Source organism: Balaenoptera acutorostrata, chromosome 5, assembly GCF_949987535.1.
Source record: "Balaenoptera acutorostrata chromosome 5, mBalAcu1.1, whole genome shotgun sequence".
NCBI classification, from domain to species: domain Eukaryota; kingdom Metazoa; phylum Chordata; class Mammalia; order Artiodactyla; family Balaenopteridae; genus Balaenoptera; species Balaenoptera acutorostrata.
In genome coordinates this window covers 19,470,079-19,494,396 of record NC_080068.1, presented here as the reverse complement: position 1 = coordinate 19,494,396, position 24,318 = coordinate 19,470,079, and the positions used below count along the sequence as shown (strand labels likewise).

Sequence of the window (24,318 nt, the reverse complement as noted above, 5' to 3'; positions counted from 1 at the left end):
TAAATGCTTGATCTGATTCAGGTTTTATGTTTTTGTAGGAATATTGCTAAAATAGTGTATATATGTCAGTGCTACTCTCTCACTTTGATCTATTTTAAAAAGAAACCAATAAACCCATTAAAATGTGTGGGCTTCAGTTTTTGTTAACACCAAAGGCAAAAGGAAGACAAGAGAATGATTTTCACTTGGGTTTGTTCGTTATGAGCTGAATATCTAATGGCCTTCAAGTGTTTCTGCAGATTTAGCCAGTGATTCATCCATTTTCATGTTGGCAAATTTCCCCCATTTAGCTACGTCATTTAGTTTTATGACAGGCAGTCTTTATTTACATGGTCCTGCCCCCACCTCACTCTGTCCCTTTTTCACAAAGTGGGACCAGGGACTCCTGGTGGTCCAGTGGTTAAGACTCTGTGCTCCCCATGCAGGGGGCATGCGTTCTATCCCTGATCAGGGAACTAAGATCCCGCATGCAGCACGGCGTTGTCAAGAAAAAAAAAAAAAAAAAAAAGTGGGACCAGCTGCTTGAGAAGTTAATTTACAATTTTCTCGCCTGCACGTCACACCTGGTTCTACATGTGCCATCTTTGGCCTAAGAGGTGTCGGTCTTTCTGCTGTAATCAGTTATAAAGCAGCAGGAGCTTCCAGAATCATAGTTACTGACATCAAAAGTGAGACGTTTACAAAGGCCAGAGCCCTTGGAGCCACCGACTGCCTCGATCCTAGAGACCTAGATAAACCCACTCAGGAGATCATCGTTGAAATGACCAATGGAGGTGTGGATTTTGCCTTTGAGTGTGTAGGTGGAGCTAAAATCATGGTATGTATATTTTTTATAATAGGATATAATAAATATTGCTTATTAACATTAACATTTATAATATGTGCATATTAATATATTAAATTTTAATATTTATATACGTGTATAAATTATGTTTAAGAATAGTTATTAATACTATATTAGATATCATTATATGTTACATACATATAATTAATTTTTACTTATTAATAAATATTAATAATTACTATTTAATATTAATGTGTTTTAATATTTGTTTATTCTTTCACATGAAATTCAGCAAAAACTTAAGAGAAAACTTAGAAATAAAAACTTTCAAAGAATTGTGCCTATGAGAAGTGAGGAAAAAAAATAGAAAAGACAGATTTAGAGGAGCGAATAGACAGGGTGAATGGAGTCACCCCTAACAGCCAGAGGTATCCACTCTCATCTTAAAGTAGAGCAAGGAGAGGTTAGCAACCTACAAACAAGCCAGTTCTGTACATCAGATCTCAATAATCAGGCTGCAGAATTAGGTCCAAACTATATATGTGAAATTTTCAATTAAAAAAATCAACAAGCTGCAAAATTAAAAACTCAATCTTTTTTTCCTAAACACTACAATTTTGCATCATTCAGATTTCTTCTCCTCTCAGGACAGGAAAGGCGGGCCCTTCTGAGTGCAGGGCCCTGGGCAACTGCACTGGTTGCAGGCCCACATAGCCAGTCCTGTCCGTTCTGCTCCAGAAAATGGGGTAAAGAGCCAACTGCACAGGCAACATAGGGAGAAGTTAGCCTCCAGAGCACGCAGCCTTAGTCTCCAGCAAATATTCACCTAATGCATCTTTGCTCAAAGCCACTAAGTAGAGTTTTGTTTTGTTTTTTTAACAAGATGACCAAAGAATTCATCAACTAAATTTTCTGCTTCTTAGTTCATTAGTGAGAGCTGTGAAGTAGTTATGACACTATTCCCTTTTATTTACCCCTTCACTCAGCCTGGCTCCTACAACTCTCCTCTAGAGAGGGTACAAAGAATGAAATTCTGTACTTCAACCTCGCAGGAGCAGGCTTTGGCAATTTTCCCCTCGGTTCTTACCTGACACAACATGATACGACAAAAGAGAATGAAGACCGGGAAGGCTGCCCTTCCTGGGTCTTTCCTCTTAGAGTGGTTTCATTATAATAGTGCAACTGCTTAAAAGAGGATCTGGCAGGTAATAAGCACTCGATAAATGTTAGCTATTACTGACGTTCGTGCAGTGAGGACGCCTCGTACTGTACCACCCCCCTGCATCCAAAGCTTCAGGCCTCGCTTTTTCAACTGTCCTTGGCACCTGCGGCCTGCAATGTGCCGCATCCATTCCTCCACTTCCCACAGCTCGTATGTTTCACAAACATTGGAATTCAGCCCACTTATTTTTCTAGTATAGAGATTCTCAAAACTGGCTATACTTCAGAAGTACCTGGGGAGTTGTTGTTGTTTTCCAGTATCAGTGCATCGACCCATACCCAGGATATTCTCATGTATTGGTTCTCAAGCTGAGAACCACTGATCCAAAACTTGGCAGGTTCTATTATTAACTTATTTATTACACCAAGAAATGTATTTTAAATTATGGAATAGAATTACACTAGAGAACCCAAATAAAAAGAGATGGGTTTATTTAATCACAAAAAGATGGGCTAACTACCCTTCCACCAAAAGTTTCCATAACTAGGGAAAGCTTTATTTCTACGTTGTGGAGGAGATTCCAGTAATGGGAATGAACTTAATTTCAATGACTGCTAATGCTCTAAAGCAGTCTAAAGAACCCAACAGAACAGTTAGAAACTTACAGTAATGGACAATTTTATAAGATTTTGAGAATTAAAAATAATTCTCATCAAAAGTTATCAGAGGCTACTAAATAAAACCCTGTATTTGCATATAATACCCATTTAACTAAGTTATAATTATGGAGGTTAATTCCCTGCTTGGATCAAAGCTCAGAAATGTAGAGAAGGGCAATAGGAAAAACATTAAATTAAAATAAAAAACAAACAAACCAGGAGTAATGTAGGCAGCTACCTTAAGGTCACAAGCAGTGCCTGTGCTCTTTACCTCTCTCTGTGGATCTCTCTGTACAATATACATTAAGCAAAAATACTTCTGCCATATAAGAAGTATAGAAACTAGAAGAGTTGCGATTTAGAAATGTTAGAAATTCTCAAAACTATAAATACATATTCAAATAAAGATTTCAAAACACATTCTAAAAGTTCTAGGTCATTGCATTATCCATCCCTAGTAAGACAGACAGAGAGAAGAGGGAAAGAATTTACTATACTTCAGATTGCTTCTTTCATATAATGATCAGTGATGAACAGGAATGGTATTCCTATTGGGACTTCTGTAGAAGTAAAATTTGCCTCAACAGGTGAGAACCAAGTTGACCACTGGCTATGATAAACGATATGGGATGTTTATATTTTTCTTGTATAATATTAGTCTCAAAAGATTTTAAATGTTCAACTATAACATAGGGCTTCTATGTGGAATGGCCATCCACAAGTTTATATCTTTCTTAAACATATTTACATTTTCAATCTTGGCATTTTTATATTAACTCCAAACCTGCAGTAGGTTAAGATAATATTTTCTCTTTCTCGCATGCAAAGATCAATGCAAATCCCCTGGGCCCCTGTCTTCCATGTGGTGACTCAGCAATCAAGGAAGTTCAAATTTGTGGCTTTACAATCGCAACATGAGGTCCTCTTGGTTGTTAGAGCAGAAGGGACAGCTGGCGGGTTGTACACTGGCTTTTCTATTTTGGCTAGGAAATGGCACACGCCACTCCTGCCCATAGCCCAGAACTAGTCATATGACTCTACTTAACTGCAAGAGAGCTAAAAAATATAGGGAAGCAGATGTATGTTTGATGAGCAGCAGCCACTGTTATTTTCTGTTTAACCGTTTTGCCTTCCGTTTTAAATAGCATTTCTTTTAAATTATCCTACATTGAGATCTACTAAGTTTACAGTATATGCCTCATTTTTAGACTCTAGTGAATACTTATTCACCCTCTGTTCGTGACTTAATTTTAATCCTATGTCCCTAGAATTGCAAATATCTTCATATATACCATTGAACCTGGTCAAAAACTTGTTGACTAGAGTTTATAATATCTTCTATAGATCTTTCTTTACCTTCATGTATGTATATTTTTCTTGATATACAATGAGATATATTCTAGGTTCGGCATAAGTGTGGTATTAAACAGAGTAAAATATGTTTTTTTCTTTTCAATATCTTTTTTGATGACATTCAAAATTTTATTGGATGTTCTATCCGAAACAGAACACTGGTGCCTCAAGTCTCAATCTACAATATTACAACCTCATTAGCTGGAATCCCATTATCTTGTATGCAGAGTTGTGTAAATTTTCCCTAAAGTACTGTACAAACCCACATTGGAGTTCATGTTCTACTTTTCTACTTACTCAGCTAATCTTTTTGTTTGACCTTCCAGAGAGCAGCCCTTGACAGCATAACAGTAGGTTGGGGAGTATGTACATCATTGGAGTAAACATTGGTGACAACGGATTGAGTGTTTCTGCAGTGGAGCTAATAATGGGCCGTACTCTAAATGGAACAAGCTTTGGTGGTCAGTTTTTTTTTCTTTTAATTTTCTTCATAGTAGTACTCAAATTATCATAATTAGGATTATTGAAAGGAAAGGAAAATAATTTATTTTTTACATATTGAGTGCCTAGAACATATCTGAAGACTACATGAAAGCTATTTATTCTATTAGTTACTTGAAAGTAAACAGAGTTTCTTTATAGAAGGATAACTATAATTTGCAAATTGAAATTCAATTTGCATTAAAACGGACCAACATAGGGGAACAAAAGGTAGACGGTGATCAAATTGAGATACTTCCTTATCTAGAAACAGAAAATAATCTTGAATTTTTCTTTTGAAGAAAAAAAATTTAATACATAAAAGTACAAAACATTAAAGATGGCAAGGGGATAACCTATTTGAAGCAATCCAAATCTGACCTAGTAACTTCATTCATTTGACCAACACTGGTTAAACTACCTTTTCATGTCAAGCACCATGTCTTTATTTGGCATTTTGGCCAATTACAGGTTGGAAAGGCATCAATTCTGTCCAAAAGCTGGCTGCTGACTACAAGAATAAGAAATTTGATCTGGATGCATTGGTGTCCCATACCCTTGCCTTTGACAAAGTTAATGAGGCATTTGACCTAATGTACCAAGGAAAAAGGTAAATTACCAAAGAGATGAGTGAGCAGTTTGAAAAACCTTTATGATGATTCTATTTTCATTTGATGTTGAAAACTAACCAGTGTGTCTTTTCTGACACTTTCCACATCATCAGAAGTACTCAATGTCCTTAAAAGATTAAACAGTGGCCATTTGCAAAAAAGAAAACTTCCTACTCTATTTCCGTAATGTACATGGACATACACTGTTCCAACATAGAGTGGTGATATAAACTGACACATATTTTCCCCTTCACAAACAATTGTTAACTCAGTTGGGGCTGCTCCATAGAAAGAGAGGTTTCTAGAGTATAATGTCAGGTTCAGTATAGTACAATATGGCCCTGAGTCTGGAATCATTGTGGTCTGCAACTGACACAGAATGCCCACTCCAGGCCCTTCATTATCAGACTCAGGTGAAAACCATGAAGATGTGAGCAGTGAGTGGCAGGTAACAGATACTTAAAGGGTGCCCCAACTGTCTCATTCTCTTGCTTTGTCATGGTTGTCTTATAAGTGATTCAAGTCTACAATTTTAGCTACATTGTGCTCTCTTGGCATAGACCCTGAGAACTGATTTATAAAAATGTCCCAATCAGGGGATCCCTGGTAATTGGGGAGTGGGTAAGACTAGGATCAATGATTTTGGTTAAAATAATCAACCACACTGTTGGTCAGTAGAAGCAAAGGACAAAAACACCAGGAACAGTGTTACACAGAGGAGATGCAAAAAGGCAACAAAAAGAAGTGAAAGGGGGAAAGTATATAGTTAAATGACAGGAGTTCAAAGCAGAGAATAAATGTTGCAAAAGAAGAAAATAGATCCATGGTGTGAGGACCTAGGATACTTCCTGGGAAAGAAATCTGAGAAAATATCTCTACTGATATGAACTCCCTAATTTGCAAAAGTGTTACCTGCAACATATCAAAAAGAGGTTCAATAAAAAGAAAAGAACAATTAAGAAAATGGTAATAGGAACATACATGTCGATAATTACCTTAAATGTAAATGGATTAAATGCTCCCACCAAAAGATATAGACTGGCTGAATGGATACAAAAACAAGACCCATAAATATGCTGTCTACAAGAGACCCACTTCAGACTTAGGGACACATACAGACTGAAAGTGAGGGGATGGAAAAAGATATTCCATGCATATGGGAATCAAAACAAAGCTGGAGTAGCAATTCTCATATCAGACAAACTAGACTTTAAAATAAAGACTATTACAAGAGACAAAGAAGGACACTACATAATGATCAAGGGATCAATCCAAGAAGATATAACAATTCTAAATATGTATGTACCCAACATAGGAGCACCTCAATATATAAGGCAAATGCTAACAGCCATAACAGGAGACATTGACAGTAACACAACCATAGTAGGGGACTTTAACACCCCAATTTCACCAATGGACAGATCATCCAAAATGAAAATAAATAAGGAAACACAAGCTTTAAATGATACATTAAACAAGATGGACTTAACTGATATTTATAGGACATTCCATCCAAAAAAACCAGAATACACTTTCTCCTCAAGTGCTCAGGGAACAGTCTCCAGGATAGATCATATCTTGGGTCACAAATCAACCCTTGGTAAATTTAAGAAAATTGAAATTGTATCAAGTATCTTTTCTGACCACAATGCTATGAGACTAGATATCAATTACAGGAAAAAAGCTGTAAAAAACACAAACACATGGAGGCTAAACAATACACTACTTAATAACCAAGAGATCACTGAAGAAATCAAAGAGGAAATCAAAAAATACCTAAAAACAAATGACAATGAAAACACAACGACCCAAAACCTATCAGATGTAGCAAAAGCAGTTCTAAGAGGCAAGTTTATTGCAATACAATCCTACCTCAAGAAACAAGAAACATCTCAAATAAAAAACCTAACCTTATACCTAAAGCAATTAGAGAAAGAAGAACAAAACAACCCCAAAGTTAGCAGAAGGAAAGAAATCATAAAGATCAGATCGGAAATAAATGAAAAAGAAATGAAGGAAATGATTGCAAAGGTCAGTAAAACTAAAAGCTGGTTCTTGGAGAAGATAAACAAAATTGATAAACCATTAGCCAGACTCATCAAGAAAAAAGGGAAAAGACTCAAATCAATAGAATTAGAAATGAAAAAGGAGAAGTAACAACTGACACTGCAGAAATACAAAGGATCATGAGAGATTACTACAAGCAACTATATGCCAATAAAAAGGACAACCTGCAAGAAATGGACAAATTTTTAGAAAAGCACAACCTTCTGAGACTAAACCAGGAAGAAATAGAAAATATAAACAGACCAATCACAAGCACTGAAATTGAGACTGTGATTTAAAATCTTCCAACAAACAAAAGCCCAGGATGAGATGGCTTCACAGGCGAATTCCATCAAACATTTAGAGAAGAGCTAACACCTATCCTTCTCAAACTCTTTCAAAATATAGCAGAGAGAGGAACACTCCCAAACTCATTCTATGAGCCCACCATCACTCTGATACCCAAACCAGACAAAGATGTCACAAAAGAAGAAAACTACAGACCAATATCACTGATGAAAATAGATGCAAAAATCCTCAACAAAATACTAGCAAACAGAATCCAACAGCACACTAAAAGGATCATACACCATGATCAAGTGGGGTTTATCCCAGGAATGCAAGGATTCTTCAATATACGCAAATCAATCAATGTGATACACCATATTAACAAATTGAAGGATAAAACCATATGATCATCTCAGTAGATGCAGAAAAAGCTTTTGACAAAATTCAACACCCATTTATGATACAAACTCTCCAGAAAGTAGGCATAGAGGGAACTTACCTCAACATAATAAAGGCCATATATGACAAACCCACAGCCAACATCGTTCTCAATGGTGAAAAACTGAAACCATTTCCTCTAAGATCAGGAACAAGAAAAGGTTGTCCACTCTCACCACTATTATTGAACATAGTTTTGGAAGTTTTAGCCTCAGCAATCAGAGAAGAAAAAGAAATAAAAGGAATCCAAATCGGAAAAGAAGAAGTAAAGCTGTCACTGTTTGCAGATGACATGATACTATACATAGAGAATCCTAAACATGCTACCAGAAAACTACTAGAGCTAATCAATGAATTTGGTAAAGTTGCAGGATACAATATTAATGCACAGAAATCTCTTGTATTCCTATACACTAATGATGAAAAATCTGAAAGAGAAATTAAGGAAACACTCCCATTTACCATTGCAACAAAAAGAATAAAATACCTAGGAATAAACCTACCTAAGGAGACAAAAGACCTGTATGCAGAAAACTATAAGACACTGATGAAAGAAATTAAAGATGATACAAACAGATGGAGAGATATACCATGTTCTTGGATTGGAAGAATCAACATTGTGAAAATGACTCTACTACCCAAAGCAATCTACAGATTCAATGCAATCCCTATCAAACTACCACTGGCATTTTTCACAGAACTATAACAAAAAATTTCACAATTTGTATGGAAACACAGAAGACCAGGAAAACCCAAGCAATCCTGAGAAGGAAAAATGGAGCTGAAGGAATCAGGCTCCCGGACTTCAGTCTATACTACAAAGCTATAGTAATCAAGACAGTATGGTACTGACAGAAAAACAGAAATATAGATCAATAGAACAGGATAGAAAGCCCAGAGATAAACCCATGCACATATGGCCACCTAATTTACGACAAAGTAGGCAAGAACATACACTGGAGAAAAGACAGCCTCTTCAATAAGTGGTGCTGGGAAAACTGGACAGCTAAAAGAACAAAATTAGAACACTCCCTAACGCCATACACAAAAATAAACTCAAAATGGATTAAAGACCTAAATGTAAGGCCAGACACTATAAAACTCTTAGAGGAAAACAAAGGCAGAACACTCTATGACATAAATCACAGAAAGATCCTTTTTGAACCACCTCCTAGAGGAATGGAAATAAGAACAAAAATAAACAAATGGGACCTAATGAAACTTCAAAGCTTTTGCACAGCAAAGGAAACCATAAACAAGATGAAAAGACAGCCCTCAGAATGGGAGAAAATATTTGCAAATGAAGCAGCTGACAAAGGATTAATCTCCAAAATTTACAAGCAGCTCATGCAGCTCAATATCAAAAAAACAAACAACCCAATCCAAAAATGGGCAGAATACCTAAACAGACATTTCTCCAAAGAGGATATACAGATTGCCAACAAACACATGAAAGAATGCTCAACATCACTAATCATTAGAGAGATGCAAATCAAAACTACAATGAGGTATCACCTCACACCAGTCAGAATGGCCATCATCAAAATATCTACAAACAATAAATGCTGGAGAGGGTGGGGAGAAAAGGGAACCCTCTTGCACTGTTGGTGGGAATGTAAATGGATACAGCCACTATGGAGAATAGTATGGAGGTTGCTTAAAAAACTAAAAATAGAACTACCATACGACCCAGCGATCCCACTACTGGGCATATACCTTGAGAAAACCATAATTCAAAAAGAGTCACGTACCACAATGTTCACTGCAGCTCTATTTACAATAGCCAGGACATGGAAACAACCTAAATGCCCATCGACAGATGAATGGATAAAGAAGATGTGGCACATATATACAATGGAATATTACTCAGCCATAAAAAGAAACAAAATTGAGTTATTTGTAGTGAGGTGGATGGACCTAGAGTCTGTCATACAGAGTGGAGTAAGTCAGAAAGAGAAAAACAAATACCGTAAGCTAACACATATATATGGAATCTTAAAAAAAAAAAAAAGGTTCTGAAGAACCTAGGGGCAGGAAAGGAATAAAGACACAGACGTGGAGAATGGACTTGAGGACACAGGGAAGGGGAAGGGGAAGCTGGGCCGAAGTGAGAGAGTGTCATGGACTTATATATACTACCAAATGTAAAATAGATAGCTAGTGGGAAGCAGCCCCATAGCACAGGGAGATCAGCTCGGTGCTTTGTGACCACCTAGAGGGGTGGGATAAGGAGGGTGGGAGAGAGACGCAAGAGGGAGAAGATATGGGGATATATGTATATGTATAGCTGATTCACTTTGTTATAAAGCAGAAACTAACACACCATTGTAAAGCAATTATAGTCCAATAAAGATGTTAAAAAAAAAAAAAAGTAAAGAAATGATCCCCGTTCAGTGTGGTGAGGATGATTTTCTTTGCAGTTCAGGAGCAGACTCCGTGTTTTTTCAGATAGCTTAACAGAAAGGGAATGTGTGAAGGAGAAATTGAATCCCTTGCATGAATTTCTGCAAACAGAAATAAAGAATCAGCTGTGTGACTTTATATAAATTACATAAAGAAGAATTATCAGTGGAGGGCTACCTGGCTAAAATCAAATCCCTTTAAATAAAGATTTATCCTTGGAGAACAGACCTCAGGCTTTCAGTTGGGAAGTGAATGGATGTCTAGAAAGCAAGTGGTAAGGACCGCAGAGTGGGAATGGCAGAGGAAAACAAGTCTCCCAAAACCATTTCTAAACTTTGCATACCCAGAAGAAGCAAGTCTGATGGAGAAACAAAGTCTGAAGTCTCATCTAGGCCCAGGATTATAAGGCAAACTACCAGTCAGACCACCATCACATCTCATTTCACAAGGAAACCTGAGGAAGAACTTGAAAGACCGAAATTGGATGATTCTATCAATGAAGAAGAAAAAGACTAGGAGGAAAAGAGACATAAAGTCACATCCACAGAACCAGTTGCTAGACCACTCCCTGCAGAAGAACCAGAAAGAGTAAAACCATAAACACACACGGAGGAAGAAGAACAAAGAGATGAAAAAGAAGAGATTCAGAGGTCAAACTAAAGAACAAGCACCTAAACAGAATCTAAGGAGCCAGGCAGAACAAGGAGTGCAAGATAAAATTCAGGATAAAGGAGATAATAAAGATGAAAAGAGGCACAGAAGACAACGCAAAGATTCTAGCTGCCAGAGACCTGAAGAAAAAGAACCTGAAAGAGTAAAATCACAAGTTTCTGATTAGAAAGAGAAGGATGAAAAGTTTGGAGATTGAAAGTCCAAGATTAAAGTGCCAGCACGGAGGAGAAGAGATGCAAAACTATATCCAAGGACCCAACTGAGAAAAAAATAGATCAAATCAAAATAGTTGTGTCCTCCAAGACCCATCCTCCAAGATGCATTCAATGCAGGCAGTACCTGGATGACACTGAACTAGGATATGAAAAGCATCCTCCTGATGCAGTGGATGAGATACAGTTGTTAATAAATGGGAGAATGTCTATCTTCGAAGCCAATGAATCTGGCTTTGAGAGGCTCTTCCCCAACCTAACTGACATGCTTCAGCATGTACTGTAAACGTGGTCACCTGTGCCCGATCGACACCAGCCTAATTAAGAAGAATGTCAAACTCTTCTTTTCTGATTCAGCAAAATCAATATAAAATGATGACCGATCTCTTGAAAGTGGTGTTAATGGCAAAATTCTTGGCCCCATAAATGAATGGTGGATCACTGGCTTTGACAGAGGTGAAAAGGCTCTCATGAGCTTCAGCACCTCATTTGTCAAATATATTATGATGGATCCCAAAGCAGAGAATGCACTGATGTTCAGCATGATGCAGGAGAAGATCTACACAAGTAAGGTAGTAGTTGAGTTCCTGCAGAACAACCCTGACTCAGCCTATGAAGACCGGATCAATAAGATTGAGGTTACTGTTTCTCCTCTGTGCTCATCCTAAGTCAATTCACTGCCCAGTTTGTGGTGGAACAAGTAGAGAATTATGATGAGACTGGGGATAGGGACAAGCAGCCCAACTTCCTGACCCACTACATGAGGGACCTGATCAAGTTGGCAGGGGTCATCCTGGAAAAAAGGCAAGCTGAAAGATGTCAGGCCATTGGGCATTCTGCCAAGAAGGACAAAGGCCCCACTAAAGCCACCACTACCAAGCTGCTCTACCAGATCTTTGACACTTTCTCCGCAGAGCAAATTGAAAAGGATGACAAAGACAAGAAGAATGCTTTTAAATGCCGACTGTGTGGCATTTGCAAGATTTGTCAACAGCCTGAAAGTGGAAAGTGGAAAGTGGAAAGCCTGTAAGGATACAGTTAAATTTGGTGGTAGGGAATGGAGCAAACAGGCTTGCCAAGACAGGTGTCCCAATATGGTCATGAAGGAGGCAGATGACAACAATGTCAATGGCACTATCCCAGAGATGCCATCACTCCAAAAAAATGCATCAGGGGAAAAGAAAGTACAAGAATCTGATCTATTGGGTTGGAGAAGCCATCAAGACTGCTGGGAAGAAGAGTTACTATAAGAAAGTATACACTGCCTCAGAAACCCTGGAAGTGGGGAACTGTGTCTCTTTTATTCCAGATAATTCCTCAAAACCACGGTCATAGCACTGTGGGAGGACAGCGGCAAAGGCAGAGCTTGCATGCCCGCTGGTTCTGTGTTGGGACGCACAACGTCCTCGGGGCCACATCAGACCCCCTGGAGCTGTTCCTGGTAGACAAATGTGAGGACATGCAGCTTTTCATACACTCACAGCAAAGTGAAGGTCTATAAAGTTCTGTCATAAAACTGGGCCTTGGAGGGAGGCATGGGTTCTGAGGCCCTGATGGCAGAGGATGATGGGAAGTCCTATCTCTACCAGCTGTGGTATGATCAAAACGATGAGAGATTTGAGTCCCCTCCAAAAACTCAGCCGACGGAGGAAAAGTATAAACTGTGCACAAGCTATGTTCATCTGACTGGAATGAGGTAAAAAGAAATTCCCAGGATCACAGAGCAGCTCGAGGATCTGGATGGCCGGGTTCTCTACAGCTCAGCCACCAAGAATGGCATCCAGTATCGAGTGGGCGATGGTGTATACCTCCTCCCTAAGGCCTTCACGTTGGACATCAAGCTGTCCAGCCCTATAAAACACCCACAGAAGGAGCCTATCAGTGAAGATCTGAATCCAGAACACTACCAGAAATACTCCAGCTACATCAGAGGCAGCAACCTGGATGCCTGTGAACCATGCCAAACTGGCTGCATAAGAGATCTTCTGTATCAAGAAGAGTGACGGCAGCCCTATGAGACAGACGTCAAGATCAGTCAACAAGTTCTACAGGCTGGCAAAGGCCTCTGCTCTTCCAGGAGGCAGCAGACTCTTCCAGAAAACTGTGCCTGAAATGGGGTTGTAACATAGCACACACGGTGGTGTTTTAAGAGTTAGGTAGAGGTAGCTGTTTTCCCAAGTGTTTCTGATTATCTGTGGGTACTGACAATGACTATAACTATGTCATAGTCACTGCTTTTAGACCTCTATTTTAAAGTTGCAGAGTTGCAGAATTCTCCAAAAGAAATCCATGAGCGGAAGTCCAGGGTGTGACAAAAGCAGGGGTGGAGTGTTGTGGGCTCTGCCTGAGGCACCCCCAGAGATCCTTGTGTTCTGTTTACGACTGTCCACATTCTGCTCCTTCCCAGGAGTCCCTCCCCACTCCCGATCCTCCTGCTCTTCATGGGCACCCCCTTCCTCCCTTTTTCTAGGGTTTCTCACTGTCCACACTATTCCCAAGGTCTTGGCTTCACTCGGTCTTTTTCTGGGATCCTAACAGTAGTTAGGAGCTAACCTGAAACTAATCCATACAGATAGGTATAAAGTTGCTTCACTTCTTAGCTATTGCACATCAAAGATTTTCTAAAGAAAAAAAGAAAAAATAAACATTATTTTTTAAGCTACACAAAGTAACTTAGTGTGTAAGCCCTAAAATATCTTGTACAATCTCAATATTCCCATAAGCAGTATTCCTCAAGTTAGGAGTCAGGTTGGGGTTTAGGGCCTTAGACCCTGGCGCTCATAGCTCCTCCACAGCTACCCTTTTTCTCAGTCATGGAATATACCCACAAGGACTGCTAAGTGGCAGCCAAATGGAAAATGCTGCACTACTTTATTAATAGCTGGGCAAGTCTTTCATACTATCCCATGTAGGCCTGGTAGTCAGTGGCAGAATGGAGGCTTAGGGGTAGACACCTGAATGAGGCCTCCTACTTCCCCCTGGCCTACTGAGAAGACCACCTGACTGCCCACACACCTGGAAAGGTGGCAACAGAGAAGGCAGAGGATGGGCCTCCCCAGGGATGCTGACCATACGGGAACATGAAGCACAACTGAGGGTAGGCCCTCCTGCCATACCAACTGCACAGAAGCAAGGAACTGGAGGGAACAAAACATGCAGTTGGCCTGTTAAGGTGTAGTGACCCTGACTCATGGTGAGGAAAGGCCACAGAAGTTCTCCCTCCATAGGTAGGTGTAGCTCCAGGTCCTGGGTGAAGAAAATATTTGTGCATGGCAACCTGCTGATGCCAGGGGTTCTACAGCTCCAGCAGTAAGGTCCAAGATAAGAAATTCTCTGCCTTTGAGGCTTATCTCCCTCCTTGCTTCTACATGTTGAAGGAGTAGGAATTTTTGAGTTCTCCGCAAGCAATATTCCAACACACCAACCACCCCTTCTTCTGATGCCCAATTTTCCCTAAGCTACAGGAGAGCCAAGAGCAGTGACTATTCCAAGACGAAAATCTCACGACAACCTCAACATGCTCTACTTCTCTATAACACCACTGGGCCACAAGGATCTTGCCCAGAATCAAGTGAGGGTCCCCAATTTTTCCCCAGCTTACTAACACCATGTATAAAGTATTAGTAATGTCATGAATGGAAGTGGATGACAAGATAATAGAAATTAGACTTAGCAAAGTGGGTATCTATAAAGAAATATTAGGCCAAATCTTGAAACAAAAAAACAAAAATTATTCATGGGTTTTGGTGAAATCTGTCATGAAAATTATACTGATTGTTGTTTTATTATTATTAACAGCATTAGGACAGTCCTGCTCTTTTGACAACTCCAGGAACAATTTGGAATACTAGCTGACTAAATCTGAACCTGTCTGGTTAATTCATTACCTGATATGATGAACAATGATAACTGTGAGTTTAAACAGATATTTACAGTTAACATGTCAATATCAAATAGCTATAGAGATTACAGCATTTTTATCCATAAAATATATTAGTATTTCCTATGTTAAATAACTATGCTAATTTATGTGTTTATGAATAGAATCATATGATGTTTGGGCATTGTTTAAAACTAGTTCTGGAGAGGTGGGAGTGGGGAATGAAGGGATCATAAATAAAACTAGATTGCCTGTATGTTTATACTTTTTTAGGTGGGGTGATAAATATATGGGGTTTCATTATACTGCTCTGTCTACTATTATATACGTTTAAACTTTTCCATAATAAAAAGCTTTTTAACAGAAAAAGTCACTATCAATATGTAGAATGTAATAAGATACATATATCTTTAAATCTTGTGTTATATATATCATATATGTAACACAAGTTACAATAAGTTACAAGCTACTCTTCTTTAACAAGCTGCTAAATAATTTCCTTTTTAACATCTGTTCATTTCTCTTAGCCCCACTTTACTACTGTGAACTATAATCACTAGTACTGGGATATCAGAAACTGTATAAATGAATATATATATATATATATATATATACACACATATAGAGAGAGATTTTTTTAAAAGAAAATACATTTATACTCTCAAATTTCCATTTTTATTAAATAATTGCCCTTTTCATCTTTGATAATTATCACAATGCATAATGTTTAGAGATTAACTGTTAAACATCTGTAATTTGCACTAAGTAATCTATTTTCTATATTCAACTAGAAATGACAAAGAATAATGTACTTATAATAAATGTAGTAAGTAAAACTATTTACAGTTGCAAGATATAACAGACAATAAGATTTATATGAAAAGCAAAATGAGCGTTTTCAAACTATTATACTAATAGATGCTACAATGGGCAGTTTAAGAATAAGACATAATAATTTAGATTAGAGTAAGAAAGACTAGATCTCAGTTTAGCATAATTTCTGAAATCCACCAGTTTGGGTTTTTTTTAATGTTTACCACACGTCTAACTCTGAGAGAAGATAAACTCTGAAACTTTAGCTGAGGAGGGTAGTAATATCTCAAAGCAGAAACTTATATTCCTGCTTATTTAAGATTCTCTTTCATTAGAAATGGAAGCCAGTTAATCCATCTGTAAAGGCTTCCTTTGTTGGCACTGTGGGGAATAGGACGCACCCCTCAGGTGGTTGGCCTTTCTCATGTTATTCTCTGTATCAGTTGTGTTTTCTCCTCCTGCCCTCCCCACCTCTCCTTGGGTTCGTCAATCCTTCCCAGGTCCAGCTTGAGACCCACCTCCTTCTCAGATCTTGGCAACCATAAAGCTGTTTTCCTTCCCTGATATCCTTTGGCTCTTAGTATCTTTATCGCAATCTTAGGACATGCTGTTTCGACTGCCAGTTTTTCAAGTATATGTTTGTAAACTCCTTGAAGGCAGAACAATCCTTGAATCCACCCTTCTGTCTGTTAGAGATGCTCAATAGATATGTGTTGTCTGATACCAAAGTTTACCCTCACAAGTGTCCAAATAGTTTATATTAGCCTTTATAAAAAATTAATTAATTAATTTTATTTTTGGCTGCGTTGTGTCTTCGTTGCTGCACATGGGCTTTCTCTAGTTGCAGTAAGCAGGGGCTACTCTTCATTGCAGTGTGCGGGCTTCTCACTGCAGTGGCTTCTCTTGTTGCAGAGCACAGGCTCTAGGCATGCGGGCTCAGTAGTGTGGCTCACAGACTCTAGAGCGCAGGCTCAGTAGTTGTGGCGCGTGGGCTTAGTTGCCCCGTGGCGTGTGGGATCTTCCCGGACCAGGGCTCGAACCCATGTCCCCTGCATTGGCAAGCAGATTCTCAACTACTGCGCCACCAGGGAAGCCCTATATCAGCCCTTTTGAGTGAAATTTTTCCAAAACATTTCTATACTCCTCTTTTTTGCTATAGAATCACAAATCTAATCCTAATAACTCAGAATAGTCATTATGAGCATTATTTTTATTAATAACATTAATTAATAAAACCTATTAATTAGTAAAATTAATAACTAAGTTAATAATAAATTATTAACTAAGTTGTGAGGCAGTAGTTTCCCTCTCTCCCTCTCTCCAATTATTCCTGCAGTCACCAACCCTGCCTCTATCAGTCTTCTATTTTTCCATGTCTGGTTCTATGATTTGAAAAACAAAAAAATCTCATTATTCTTAACAAGACTGCTGGGATTATTTATAAAATCAGTGAAAACCCAGGGAGATATGTGTGGGGTTTAAAGCTTAACCTTTATCATTCCTTTAGCAGCAGAGGCCTTTTTTCTCATCCAGGCCCCCAACTGAAATTCCTAGTAAACGTAATTATAGTTTAATTCTTCAAAATGTACACCTAATGTCTAAGTTACCCAAACATCTCTCTCTTAAAATAAGAAATGAATGCTGAGTCTTTATATGATACTCCAGAAACAATAAAAATCTTGTAACAATAATTCATTTGCTAATATGCAGAAAACTTCCATTTAAAAACTGTACTGTAGAGACACAAAAATAATCTGCAAACTACTGACAATTGTCTGCTTTTCCTCAGGGCTCTAATATTTATTATTTTTAAACGTTAATTTTTAATTTTCTTTTCTTTTTTAATTATGGTTTATTACAGGGTATTGAATATAGTTCCCTGTGCTATACAATAGGACCTTGTCGTTTATCCATTCTCTATATAATAGTTTGCATCTGCTAGTCCCAAACTCCCAATCCATCCCTCTCCAAAATGTTACTCTTTAAAATACTAGGGGCAACACAAGTTATAGTATTTCTAGGGCATCAAGCCACTGAAACAGAACTGGAATGGAACTTGACCCCTCCAAAGGAAAAAACAAAACAAACAAACAAAAAACATATTATTTAAAGGTTTTCATTCTCTAATGTATTTAGATACACAGGTCTATTTTTGTAATGATATTTTGATCTAAAATTATTACAAATCTTTAAGAATGCCAGTTAATAGGGTGAATAATACCTGAATTTAGAAGCCAATAAAATCACAGTATATTCTTCTAAGAAGAAAAAAAAATGCATTTTAAGATACATTAACTGTCTTCAAACATCTTGGACTGTCATTGTTTATTAAATGCTACCACAATGCCCTCAGGTGTTTGTTTTTTTTAACATTTTTCCATCTATTTTCTTTGAGAAGAATTCAGAGAGAGACTAACAACTTTCACCTATATCATAGCTGACATTTTTTAAAGTACTTTCATGTGCATTATTTCATCTGATTCTTCAACAGTTTCACTAGACTACAGCTTCTTGAGGGCAAGGCCATTTTTCATATTCTGCAAGTGCTTTGCAGAGAGCAGGCCAACTTTTCCCTTATGGTTAAAGCTAGGGTTTGCCTCCCTAGTTCTGCTCCCTGGAGCATCACAAAGTTCAGTCCCTCTGCTAGTTGAACCCAGCTAGCACACCCGCTTCTCCCCTACCATCATGTCCTCTTTATTCCTAATTACATATTGCTAAGTATTCTTAAACTCAATACACCATATACAGTCTCAGTAACATACCTATTCTGAATAATATACCAGTAAATGCTGGCTATATCTGTATATTCTTTAGTCAATCATATCCGTTGTTGACAAATATTGGGCTATATAAAAACCCTAAATATTTCCTCTCTGGAATGCGATTAAACCAGAATGCTCTTATTCTATCACTTAAACCCAGGGATAGACCATTTGTCTTCTCTGAAGTTTCAAGGTCTTTTTAGAAAGAAATTATAAGTATATAAGGCATTTAATAATAAAGAAGAAAAGCTATATCCTCCTTATTTTATTATTAAATAACATTTTTATCCCTTTCTCCACTTCTATCAATAAAATTCTGTTCTATAGGCCTGCTGTTAATATAACTAATAAAATTTCACAACCTGACCTTAAAAATAAAAGTCTTCATAATTAACCAAAGGAGTCTGGAAAGAAATGAAAGAGATGTCCCTTCTTGCAGCTTTGAAAAGAGAAATAAATTCTGCATCATAAGCTGCTTTTAAAAACCTGATTTGAGAAAGTATTAAATTAAGAATCTTTCCAAGAATATCATTTTGCTCTCCTCAGCAATATGGAGACATGTAAATACACACAAGTGTTACTAAAATGTCTTCTGATCTTTGTTAAAAAGAAATCCATTCTCCGTTAATACAAATGTTATTTAAACCAAAAGGTCTTGTGAAACTCCAAAGACTCCAGAGAAAGTGCTGCCTGCTGAACAACATCCCCAGGATGGGTCACCTTTTTCACCTGATCATTGACAATCTCTTCCAAAATCAGACCTTTTGTCAAGATTCACATGGAATATAAATTTCCTCACACTCAGTGCCTGTTATGGAAGGTCCATCCATATATCTCTTTTCCAGACTTCCTTATTACCAATCCTACAACCTCATTCTTTCAAAGTCCCTCATCATCTGACCAAATCATTAATTAATTACTACCTATTAATCAATGTAGATTTGTATCTCAGATCATTTCATTCCTATCAGAGGACTCACAGTGACATAATGCTTGAAGTTCTGTACTCTGACAAGATTTCCCGAGTCTACCTCTACCAACTGCCAGAATATCATGCAGAGCATTATAACCAAGCTGAAATTCTCTTCCTCCTCTATGAACTGATCACAGGGAATCTCCCCAAGGGGTGGAAGTGCAGTAGGAGTCTGAGTCAACTGCTCAGGCAATTTACTGTGTCTTCAGGATTTGCTTGGGTCTAGTCCTATATACATCACTTCCTTTAGTAAGGCTATCCTCCTGGGTACATCCAGCCTTATAATTTTGTGGATCCAGTAACACCCAGTTCATGGTGAGAAACTCAGATAGCATGATCACCTAGTGATCACCATGGTCACCACGGTCAGGCATTTTTAATCATAACCAGGACTGAAGAGAGTATAACTTTGCTCTAAAACTCTAGGTTCTCCACCATGATTCTACCATTGGAGTTGCCACAGGCTCCATACAATGTCCTGCTATGGTCCCTTAAAAGCCATTCAGTCCACAAAAGGAAAGCATCAGAGTTGTTTTCATAGCAGACTAGACCAGCTGAACTTCTTTTGCTCTAGGTTCTACTCAAAGAGGGCAGTTTTTTAGGTCATACTATAAACAGGTGAGAGCTACCCAAAGATGGTGTTGCCCATACTGGATGCCTACTCATTAGCCATTCCTCTCTTCTCCCTTACAAACAGAACCCCAATGTTATTCAGGAAACAGGCAATAATGAGCTCAGGCAAGGTGGGACTCTTCCTCAGCTCCAGAAGTTAAACTACGACTGGTCTAATCCCATTCCTCTTTGCTAGTGACTGACTTGGGGTAGACATACAACTTCATTCTGGTGAATGAGACACAAAGGGAAATCTTCTGGGGGAGTGATTTCCCTTTTGATTTTAAAAAAGAGGAGGGGTAGGGTAAAGAAAAGACCCTTTCCATGTGGAGAAAAGGGAACCCTCCTACACTGTTGGTGGGAATGTAAATTGGTGCAGCCACTATGGAAAACAGTATGGAGGTTCCTCAGAAAACTAAAAAAAGAACTACCATGTGACCCAGCAATCTCCCTCCTGGGCATATGTCCGGAGAAATCTCTAATTCGAAAGGATACATGTATCCCTATGTTCATAGCAGCACTATTTACAATAGTCAAGACATGAAACAACCTAAATGTCCATCAAGATGAATGGATAGAAAAGATATGGTACATATATACAATAGAGTACTACTTAGCCATAAAAAAGAATGAAATAATGCCATTTGCAGCAACACGGGTGGACCTAGAGATTATCATATTAAGTGAAGTAAGTCAGAAAGAGAAAGAAAAATACCATATGGTATCACTTATGTGTGGAATCTAAAATATGACACAAATGAACTTATTTTTGAAACAGAAACATACAGACATAGAAAACAAACTTATGGTTACCAAAGGAGAAAAGGTGTGGGGAAGAGATAAGGTAGGAGTTTGAAATAGCAGATACAAACTACTATATGTAAAATAATCAACAAGGACCTACTGTATAGCACAGGGAACTATATTCAATATCCTGTAATAAACCATAATGGAAAAGAATACGAAAAATAATATGTATATACATGTATAACTGAATCACTTTGCTGTATACCAGAAACTAACACAACATTGTAAATCAACTATACTACAATTTTTATTTTTATTTATTTATTTAGGCCATGCCACGCAGCTTGCAGGATCTTAGTTCCCCAACCAGGGATGGAACCTTTGCCCCCTGAAGTGGAAGCACGGAGTCCTAACCACTGGACTGCCAGGGAATTCCCTATACTTCAATTTTTTAAAAAGAAAACAAAGGGGGGGGGGGTGTGTGGGGAGAAAAGACCCTTTCCTTCCTGCCTTTGGATACTGTCATGTAAGGACACGACAGTCTGGAGCTGCAGCAGCCATCTTGCAACCATGATGGGAAAGACGAGAATGGCAGAGAAGTTGAACTGGAGCCTTGCCATCACTGAGCAGCAGCATTTACCATTCTCTTTCATTAAAATGTCCGGCACTTTCAGAAGCAACCATCTACCCCCCACAGGCTTTGAATGACTCGTGTACTTTAACACTCTTCTACAGCAAAAATCTTGTGGTCCCTAAGGTTTTGCCTTTAATACTTTCTTACTTATTTCCAGGGAATCAGAGTTGATTTTCTATTAACTGTTCCACCCCTGCATACCTAGAGATAATCTACTCCTTAAAATCAACTGGATTTTCACTGCTTTCAGCCTCAACAGGTCAGATAATTAATCCCAGACTGACCCATTTCCCTGATGGTCTGTTTTCTTGCAAAATTCCTGATACTGCTTTTGACTGACTTCATTGCAAGTCACAGAAATCAATTCTGGCTAATTTATAATGATAAGGAATTTATTATCGGGCAAGTCCTAGAACTATCAAGAGGACTAGAAAACACTTTCAGAGATTTATAGCTTGAAATTATGTCCAAACCCAAGCAGCAGAACTGATCTGGTCACCATTTTCCTTGCCCTCAGGTTCAAGATGCTGCAGACTGAACCATCAATTCCACCCCTGGACAGAGGACACCGCCACTGGCTTGACTGCCATTACTGCCACAGGAAATTAAGTCTGCAGTAGAGAAGGAGTGAGGGGCTTGCTTCTTCTCCCTTCTGTGTTCCACCTCCTCCCACCACTTGCTAGCTACTGCTTCAAGTCCCCTCAATTGTCCAGCCTGGAAAAGAGGAGAAATTTAGAGGAAAAGACTACATTTTATACAACAAATACTGTTGCAATCTGATATTGGTGTCCTTTGGGTGCAGCATCTTTTAGATACTGAATTCCTTCTTGAGTGGGGAATTTCTGTGGGTTTCACAAAGAATCCTCTGACCCAGTAGGGATCTCCTACCTGCAACTCCTTTATAGGGATGATTCTTTCTACAACTGGCCAACTAAGACTCTGCCTTCAACGCCTTGCTTCCACAAGGGTCACCTTACCTCTCCAGGTGGATCTCTGTGATAAAGTTCCTTTTAAAATAATCTACAATTGTATTCCTTTGCAGTTTCCACCTTTGGTCTGTGGGAAACACACTTGCATCCTTGTCCCCACTAAACTCTGCTCTACTTCATTCTGCCACCAGACAGGCTGTTATCTAGCCAGCCTCTAGCCTTAAATTTTTTCAATTTATTTCAGATAACAGACCTTGCATCTTCCACATTTCAGAGAAAATACTTCAAGCTTTTTGAGTGTTTTTCTTCTCTTGGTTTCAGATGAGGGGGAAGTGCTCCCAACATACTTAAGAGGAAGTAGGAGGGGCATATACAGCACACTGACAACTCTCTCCAAAGAAATTCTCTCCAAACCATTTCTGCCCTTCCCCATGGATTCTTTGCCCTCCCTTATATAGCCGAGAGATAGGAGATGAGCTAATGCTGACAGAAGAAATTTTCTGTCTCTTAGCATGTCCTACAGAAGGTACCCTAGTACCTTGCTTTAGAATGTGAGGGTGATTTTGGCACCTATATTGCTTGGCCTTGGAGTTTTTAGCCAAAACTGAGACAAAATGAAAAGTTCCATTTTAATTTCCTGTTACATTTAATCATGAAACTGTCCCTTGTACAGGCATACCTCAGAGATATTGCAGGTTTGGTTCCAGACCACTGCAATAAACTGAATGTAGCAATAAAGTGAGTCACATGAATTATTTTTTTGGTTTCCCAGTGCATATAAAAGTTATGTTTATACTACACTGTAGTCTATTAAGTGTGCAATAGCATTATAGGTCTAAAAAAAAGTACATACCTAACTTTATCACTAAAAAATGCTAACCATCAACTGACAACACAAGGTTGCCACAAACCTTCAATTTTTAAAAATTCAGTATCTGTGAAATGCAATAAAGTGAAGCACAATAAAATGAGGTGTGCCTGTACTTCTCCAGCCTGTCAGGTTTTCCAGAGTCTCCATAGTTCCAATCAGGAAAAGATATGTTCAGGTTACTCACAATAATGGATAACTTATAATATACTACCTACAAAAAACATAAAGAAAGTTTACTTCTTTGGGATCGTAGCACCACCCAAGGAGTCTCTGACCCCCTAATTCTGTGATATGTGTTCGTCTTGAAAAGTAACAGGAAAAACTGCACAACACAACTCAGATTTGCAGCTGCAAATTAGGTGTCCATCTACTTTGTATGCTATGTGTATGTGTGTTTTCCCAAGAGAAAGGGTTTGATGGGTAGATTTCAAGCCTCAGTATTTAACAGAATTAGTACCAACCACTTCTGGCTCCCTCGTGTTCAACCCATCTGTGGCAGTTCAGTTTCCTGTTCCAATTCAGAGGGGCCATAGCAAGGGCTATCTCTACCTCTCTAATGGAATATGTACCCAAGCAATGTCAACTGAAGCTGGTAAAACAAAAAACAAAAAAAGTTCCCCTCAAAATGTAGCAGACATTTATGGCTTCATGAACTCTTCCTTCAATTCATTCAATACTTATCTTTATTTCTTGTGAGCTCTATGAAATATGCTTCAACTTTTTGAAGTCTGTTTGACTATGTCTAGTGTACACTTACTTGCATGTTACAAAGTCTAAAATGACAGGTCATTTTCACCTAATAAGCCCTGCAGTTCAAAATGAGCTGAATTAAAAATAAATCTAAATATAAATGTTTCAGACATTACATGAAATTCCTAAAAATCTTATATGTTCTGGTATAATGTTATAAGTCATAATTCTAGTTATTACTTTAAAATGTATATCTCAGAAATAAAAATGAATAAATAAAATAAATTTTAAAAATAAGC

General features: G+C 38.2%; 1 protein-coding gene across 1 annotated transcript in view; it reads left to right on the top strand.

The window, feature by feature from the left end:
- Positions 1–22,293, top strand: part of LOC130708218 (all-trans-retinol dehydrogenase [NAD(+)] ADH4-like) — a 77,656-nt gene extending 55,363 nt beyond the window's left edge. Inside the window, 6 exon segments of the mRNA XM_057546458.1 lie at positions 557–817; positions 4,285–4,327; positions 4,330–4,419; positions 4,910–5,048; positions 14,907–15,019; positions 22,047–22,293. Of these exon segments, the coding sequence (XP_057402441.1) occupies positions 557–817; positions 4,285–4,327; positions 4,330–4,419; positions 4,910–5,048; positions 14,907–14,931 (558 nt within the window). The 3' untranslated portion in view covers positions 14,932–15,019; positions 22,047–22,293.
- Positions 22,294–24,318: the final 2,025 nt, after the last annotated feature.